Source organism: Pundamilia nyererei, unplaced genomic scaffold (assembly GCF_000239375.1).
Source record: "Pundamilia nyererei isolate P.nyererei 1_Seehausen unplaced genomic scaffold, PunNye1.0 scaffold00194, whole genome shotgun sequence".
Taxonomy (NCBI): Eukaryota; Metazoa; Chordata; class Actinopteri; order Cichliformes; family Cichlidae; genus Pundamilia; species Pundamilia nyererei.
This window is the reverse complement of record NW_005187595.1, coordinates 1,132,376-1,140,188: the sequence shown is the minus strand read 5'-3', so window position 1 is coordinate 1,140,188 and position 7,813 is coordinate 1,132,376. Positions and strand designations below refer to the sequence as shown.

Here is a 7,813-nt window from a genome sequence, read left to right as displayed (position 1 = left end):
CAGAAATGTGCATAAAATATGTACAGTAGGACATTTTGCCAAAGTAGGGCAGTTTGTCATAAGGCAGCGTAAAATTATCCTACTGTTAGGACGGTTTGCCAAAGTAGGACTGTTTGTCAGGGGACACCGTAAAATTATCCTACGGGTAGGACATTTTGCCATAGTAGGATGGTTTGTCAGAACACCGGCTCGAAGAGCCATTTCGTTCGCAACCGACCCATCACTAGTAAACACAGCACACCGGTGGGATGTGCAGCATGAGTGCTCTCTGCTCCTCACAGAGAGCTGACTGTGATGATTCCTGAGGTCCAACAGACACCTGATGATGATGGTGATGGTGAAAAACTCTTTCGCACATTTACAGATTGGTGATTTCTGGGTCAGTTTGACTGGGATCTAACATCATTGACATCAGTAAGTCTCAAGTTGATCCATGACTGATGTATCAGTTTTGATCTCTGTCATATTTTGTTTTTTCTCACAGATTCTTCCTCGATCACTGTAATAGCTGCAGTAGTGGTGTTGGTCTTTGTTCCTTTCGTTGCTCCACTGTGCTGCTTGACGAAAAAGACAAGAAGAGGTACCTTTCACATGTGGTTTAATGTGTGTCTTATTGTAATGCATCTCTTTCTATTAACATGATAATGATTTATGACTCCAAGAGCCTAAACCCACATCTATCCAGTAATAGCTGCAGATATTTACAATATTGACTTTAAACTTCAAATCCTTCTATCACTCAGTGATCTTTAGAGGAGTAAAACAGCAGAAAAATCAACCAATAACATTCATGGGTAAGACTGTTTGATAATTCATATTCTATATGTTATTTATTCATTAATTTGTTGGAAGATCATTCAAGATTTCTTTGTGTAATTGTTAATTTTCCTCACTCAGTTTAGTTCGGTACATTTTAAATATATTTGGGTTTTTTTTTTATCTGAACAATCAGAGCACCTATGAAGAAGAATAACGACAAGGTGAACAAACACCAAATTACAACAATCCAAAAAACGATCAACGTAAGCGTGTTGCTTACGTCTTGTAAGCAACACGCTGTGGTGAACACACAGCTCACAGCAACACAACTGTTTAATATGAACTTTCGCCAAGTGAGTTGATCTTAACAAATGCACCAGACACAGAAGCTAAACGCACATAAGCTAAAGGAATGATGTTTTACTGTGAGTGACAGAACTTTTGCACAGCTCTCTAAAGATCCCACTACAGCATTTGAGTCAGTTTGAGCTCTTGACTTTGGGTCATTGCAACACCCCGATTCCTTTATTTTTTAGACATTTGCTTGGAGATCTGTTAAGGCTCGTTGTGCCTAAACATGACCCAGTTGGGGCTGAGCTTTAGCCACTCTTCCAGATTTCAATTGTTAATTTTTATTTTTTTAATGCTGATATTTCTGACACTTTATACTTTAATACTAGATTTTTTTTAATATTTGTCTGTTTTGTTTTGAATGTCACACTCCAGCGCTCTGTCCTCACACAGTCACAATAAGGCTACGTCCACACGTACACGGGTATTTTTGAAAACTGAGATTTTCCGTTTTCATTTTAAAAAATAATCCCGTCCACACGTAAACGCAGAAATGAAGGAAAACGCTGCTAGGAACATGCCAAAGCAACAGGTGGCGATATATTCCTAACCGTGTAGAAATGTTGGCCAATCAGAAGTCTAGAAGCCTCGGTGGGAAATAGTAAACAAGGATGGGGCATAGAAGCAGAACCGAGTCGTATGTGTGGAGGGACAGCAACTGTGTGTGTATATGTAAGCATTTAAACACTGCAGAGAGTACAATTAACAGTAACAGTATTGTAGAAATTAATTTCACCAAAACAACGTGGCGCACAGTGTGACGTCAAAAAAGGCGCACACCTTTGACACTGCGTTTTCTCCGTTTTTCTCGTCCACACGTAAATGCAAAAACGGAGTTTTCAAAAATATCCACCCTGGCAGGCGTTTTTAGAAATCTCCGTTTTCAGTGACCGAAAACGCTGTTTACGTGTGGAAAAAAAGGTGCAAACGCATAGAAAAATCTGCTTGTTTGTTTGTTGTTATTGGTTTATTTTCATTGCAAAAGTGTAACCCATTGTGTAACCCATTCAATCAGGAATTATGACAACCTCAATCAGGATTTTTTCTTTAAGTATTTTTATTCATCTTTTAATGCCTAAAGATTGAGGTTGTCATAATTCATGCATGACAGGATGAAATAACAATAATTAAAATGACACATGTCGTACATCTATAGTAACATTAAATGACCAGAGTTGTGATGGAGTGACACATCAGTGTCCAATGTAGTGGTTTATGTGCAAGTACACCATCAACACTGACACAAATACAAGCAAACAGCCTTTGAATAGCTGTTCACTGTAGTGACCTCTATGCATGAAAGGGTTAATGTAATTAACTGTATTTTTAAAAAAAAAGATTTAGTTATTGTCAGGGGGAAATTGTATATAGTGTGATCAGCTTCATGAAATGTGTTCTTTTATTGAACACTAAGCAAATGTCTATGTGACTTTTGACATGAACTCTTGTGTGATAAACAACTAACAGCTTCCTCTTTCTGTAAGAACATGCAGACTTAGAAAAGGGGAACCTCAGCTCTGAGTTCTTAGAATAACTCTGTTATCTTTGTACACACAGACACAAGCTTGTATAAATAAAGAACGCTGACAGTGATACAGCGCGAGTCCGTGAGTGCTTCCTGCAAGGAAGAGCGCTCTGTGACCGTCCTCGCAAGTAAAAGACAACTGCAGTGTTTGTGTTTTCTAACTCAGGTGTCTCAGCTGAAGAACTGCGGGGTGATGTTTAGAAATCCCCTGTCAGTTATATTAGCCTATATTACAGGATTAACTCGAACATGAAGCCGACTACAGACTTAAACATCTAACACTAACATTGTTTTCATATTAACTAAATGATAGCAGATTAAACTGCAATGGACATACAATCTAAATTAGAATCTGAACTTGTGCTGTTGTTGTTCAGTCCTGTAAATTACTGAACAAGTCCTGATGTCGTCTCTGGTTAAGATGATTGTTTTGGAACAAAGTAAACAGAGACTTTAGAGGATAACTATGCTGCTTCATAGTTATGTGGAGATGGACGATGTTTTCTCACCTGATACAGTGATATAATGGTAGAGTTACCGAAGCTAATAGGCATCACGTTGGCTCTTTATGTCAAGGCTGTGTGCAGGCAGGCAGTATGGAGGAACCAAACGCAGGACTCATAGAGGCAAACCGTGAAGTCAAAACAGCTTTAATGCTGAACTCAAAAGTAACAGACTGAAAATACAAAAATAACCTTACACAGGCAGGCAAACAGAACACACAGCATAAGATGAGGGTACAGCGTGACGCTGAACACTGGAGGACACACACTATAAATACACAGGCAGGAACATGAGGGAACAAGGAACGGGTGGGAACACAGTCGGGAGAAGTTAGACCTAACAAGACAGAGCAACCGAAACTAAAAATACTGAAATAGGACATGGACCTTCAAAGAAAAACAGGAAATACACAGACTGGACTCAGAGACGCTATACAGACAGAACAGAGGGAACACACGGGCAGACACTAAACAGAGGGAGCACAGAATCAAAACCCTTGGAACTAAAAAGTCTAATAAGAATAAGCTAGAACGCAAGAACATAATAATAGTAAGAAACACAAACCGCTAGGTCAAAAGACCCAGGACCGTGAAACTTTAAATAAAAATACCCTACAAACAAAGGCCTCCTCTGCATTAGACTAATGGGAACTTGATGCAATAGTAACTCTAATTATTAGGCGAAGAAGCATGAAAAGGGAAGAAACACCCACGCTTGCCTGTGGGTGTTAAAGCTTAGTGTTTCTTGTGTAGTCTGTGTCTATATTTACTTTGTTTATCTCTGAGTGTTATGCCCAGAGCACTTTAACTAAAACTTGACCATTTGCAACAGTGATGGCACATGGTCACATTTCTACCGCTGTTTAATAAAGTTGATTAAAAAGCTGTGGCTAAAAACACATAAGAGGGTCAAAGGTTTTAACATCCAGCCTTTTATGTTTAAAATGATACAGAGTGCTATAACTGAGCTTATTCATATTCTATAATAGTAAAACATCTTTATTCTTAATCAAAGATAAATTGAGTCTGCATAAACTGAATGAAACATGAAGTTTGTCAGTCTGTGCAAATATTCACGTTAGAAACAAAATTATAGAAACAGACCCATAATGAACACAAGTGCAGTCATACAGTTCTGCGACACCACAAACACATAGTTGGTTTTCTTCGTTCTCAGATATCTGATATACAACATTGAAATATCTGTTTTAATGCAATAATTAATGAGACTCAGAATGATCCAAAGAGTCTCAGATTAATGTCTGCATATTACAGTACATAATGCTGACTTTAATAATGTGACAAACAGCAAAACCACGGTCATGTGTGTGTGACATCAGGTCACGACCAGGTCATAACTGATGGGATAATTTGTTTGAGGTAATATTTTTTGCTTTTTGGCATTCCTGTTAAAAAGGATGTTTTTTTGTAAACTTGTTGAGGATCTGATACAGACTACTGAGAAAGCACAAGGAAGTGATCTGATGCAGATCCCTTCCTTGTGTTAAAAAAAAGAATTGAAGGAGAAGTCAATTGTTTTCGTTCAGTTACTTTTTAACTCAACTGTGAGTGTGCGGTATGTCTGCCCTGATTTCTGTGTAGTTTCAGTGTGCATTTATTCACTTACTACCAACCTTTTACACCTTTTGATATCCAAAAAGGTCTCCTATTCATCTCAAACGTGTTACTTTGCAATAGCGATGGCAGATTGTGTGCTTGTGTATCTACTTTTTGTGTGTGGAGTCTTTCAAACAGGTAAGGAACAGATGCTTCAGTAGCCAGTCTTTCTGTTTGCTGATGACTGATTCATTTTTCTCTGTTAAAGGTGCAGCAGCAGTGATCCAAACACAGCAGACTGTGATGGCAGCAGTGGGAGAAGATGCTGAATTGAGCTGTCAGCTCTTGGAAACTAAAGACGTCCTTCAGGTCACATGGCAGAAAAGTTCAAATGATGTGGAGACAAATGTTGCCACCTACAACAAGTACTTTGGCCAGAGAGTGAATGACGGCTTTACAGATAAAGTTAAGTTTAAACATGCTGGTCTATGGAACTGTTCCATAGTCATCAGGAATGTGACAGAGCAGGATGAAGGATGCTATCGCTGTCTGTTTAACACTTATCCTGAAGGAGCCTTTATTGGTAGACCCTGCCTCCAAGTCTATGGTAAGAACTTTTACCTTCTTCAAATTACAATAGGCTCCAGCAAAAAAGATAACAAATGAAAATTTGTCAGATGTTGATCGCATTTTAAAATCATTTTTCTTAAAGTGTTTGTTGATCCTTCACAGAGCTACACGAACCTGTTGTTGATGTCAGAGAGTCAAACTCTACTGAAGAGTGGGTTGTATCTTGTTCAGCCACTGGTCGACCTGCTCCCACTATAACACTCAGTGTCTCACAACAAGACCTCAACTTCTCACAGTACAACACTGTCAATGTTTCCAACACCAACGCTACATTCACTGTCACCACTACAGCTGTGCTCTCAGGTTCACTTAAACAGAGCACACAGGTGGGATGTGCAGCACGAGTGCTCTCTGCTCCTCACAGAGAGGTGATGGTGACGGTTCCTGAGGTCCAGCAGGTGTATGCTGCTGCTACTGCTGATTATAATGGTGAGAAACTTTTTCAAAGTCACAGATTTATAGAGTGATGCTATCTGAGTCAATTTGGAGCTAATAACAATGACTTCAGTAGGTCTACATTTCACTGTGATCCATGATTGATGTGTCAGTGTTAATCAGTGTCATATTTTTCCTGCTTTTCTCACAGTTTCCTTCTGGATCATTGCATCAGGTGTAGCAGTGGGGCAGATAGTCTTTGCTTGTGTAGCCACTTTCATAGCTGTCCTGCTTAAAAAAAAGACAAGAAGAGGTAACTTTCACTCTTGACTTATTTCGTGTCCTATTTTAATGTGTCTCTTCCTATTAAAACAGAATGCTTTATGACTCTTATATGTGACCTACACTGACACCTGTCTAATATCTGCAAATATTTATTATTTAAAAGTTTGAAATCCTTCTGTCACTCAGGGACCCTGAGAACAACAAATAAAATACCACAAAAATCAGCCAATGACATTATTGGTAAGACAGTTTGATAAATATCCATTTTCTACATGTTTATTTAATAATTCTTTGGAAGATAAATCGATGTGTCTTTGTGTAAGTATTAATTTTCCTCCCTCGGTTTATTAAATCTGCACCACATAGACACCAATATTGGGAGATGTTTGCTGGGTTCAAATTTGCATGTATGGATTCAGTGTGTGTAGAATCTCTAGATTCGCTGACTCTTTAGTTGACTGAACCCCCAAAATGTTTCTTTCACAGACTGATGACCCCTCCACATCTTTACTTCTCTAAAACTCAGCTTCCATCTAAGGCTCTTTACATACGTTTTATACAGCTCACTGTAAAATGTTTATCTTGTTTTAAGCACTTCAAAAAAAATACCAATCTTTTGTTGCTGCTGTCTAAAATGTTCTGCATTATGTTGCTAAAATAAAATACATTTTTTATAGCAATAAAATATCTAAAATATAATATTTTATACCTTGCCATTATACCATGTGAGTTACATGCACACTTTAAATGCGTGGCATTTTTTTTTACTGTTAAACTGAATACAGTCTAACAGCAGTTAAATACAGTGCAACAAGGATCACCTAAAACCATCAGCTGTAACTCAGACGTAGACATAAATACATGCCTCAGAGTAACACAGAGTTGGAATGTGAACATGTGTAACTTCTGGTAAAATTATTTTTAAAGATGTACCTGACATATATCCTATATGTCCTCTGCTCTGTCTAAAGCTGTAGAAAGATTAAAATAATTTGGCAGAGGACTGATGATGGTGAAAATGATGGTAAAATGATTTCCACTTCACTAATATTCTACTTTGTATTCATGGTGCTAAAATAATTCAGTATACAAAGGAGTTTGTGGTTGACTCAGTGACTATGAGCTGCCAAGGGCCCTGTACTGTGAAGCTAGTTTAACATACCCAGGATATCTTTCAGTAACACAAAGCTGGTCATGAACTTGCTTAGCTAATCAAGGGTTTCCCCTACACGTTCACATGAAAGGGATGGTGTTGGAAACAGTTTAAATCCACCTCAAAAATATGAAGAGGCTACACACATACCACAGACTGAAAGAAACAAAAGAGCTGCAGAAAAAGTGGCGGTGTGAGGTTACAGTCACAGGTACATTTTGGTGAACGTAGCTTTGGCCTTTTGTCTGAACGTAAATAGTGTTTTGGTATCAGTAAAATAGGAGCTTTTCAGAAACTCCTGCCAGCCCATTTATCGCGTAAACATGCAAACAAAATTCCTAAAAAACATCAGTGTGTGTGGACATAGTTTGAGTTTAAGTAAGAGTAAAAGCATAGCAGAGTAATATTTTAAAAGTGAGTTCTTTAAGTGCTTTTGTCAGTATGCCTGGAACAGAGTTACAGTACTACATTAATAAAGTTGAGACTACTTGAAGATAAGATAAAAAAATAAAATAAAAAAAAGTGACAGAGAGAGATTGAGCTGGAAAGGATGTGCAGCTGGTTAGCGTGGTTAACTATAGGTTCAAGGTTCAAGGTTCTTTATTTGTCACATGCATAGTTATACAAGTATAACACACAGTGAAATGTAGCCTGACACGCTCCTCGACATGTGCA

At 38.2% G+C, this 7,813-nt stretch overlaps 1 protein-coding gene across 2 annotated transcripts; it reads left to right on the top strand.

Annotated features, from left to right (window-relative positions):
- The first annotated feature begins 473 nt into the window (after positions 1-473).
- Positions 474-7,747, top strand: LOC102193515 (OX-2 membrane glycoprotein-like). Of its 2 annotated transcripts, XM_005747346.2 has the most exons (7): positions 474-580; positions 744-794; positions 4,964-5,302; positions 5,428-5,754; positions 5,912-6,013; positions 6,172-6,225; positions 6,472-7,747. In XM_005747346.2, the coding sequence occupies exons 2-7, from the start codon at positions 791-793 to the stop codon at positions 6,474-6,476; spliced, it is 831 nt and encodes a 276-aa protein (XP_005747403.1). In that variant the 5' UTR covers positions 474-580; positions 744-790; the 3' UTR covers positions 6,477-7,747. The 2 variants fall into 2 exon arrangements, with proteins under 2 accessions (XP_005747403.1, XP_005747402.1); XM_005747345.2 differs by lacking the exons at positions 474-580; positions 744-794 and adding an exon at positions 4,696-4,893.
- Positions 7,748-7,813: the final 66 nt, after the last annotated feature.

Excerpts from the sequence above, each read along its gene's own strand:
- LOC102193515 (XM_005747345.2), top strand. The coding sequence starts at position 4,839 with ATGGCAGATTGTGTGCTTGTGTATCTACTTTTTGTGTGTGGAGTCTTT. Across the intron at positions 4,894-4,963 it reads GTGTGGAGTCTTTCAAACAG|GTGCAGCAGCAGTGATCCAA; the intron begins GTAAGGAACAGA and ends TCTCTGTTAAAG. Across the intron at positions 5,303-5,427 it reads ACCCTGCCTCCAAGTCTATG|AGCTACACGAACCTGTTGTT; the intron begins GTAAGAACTTTT and ends GATCCTTCACAG.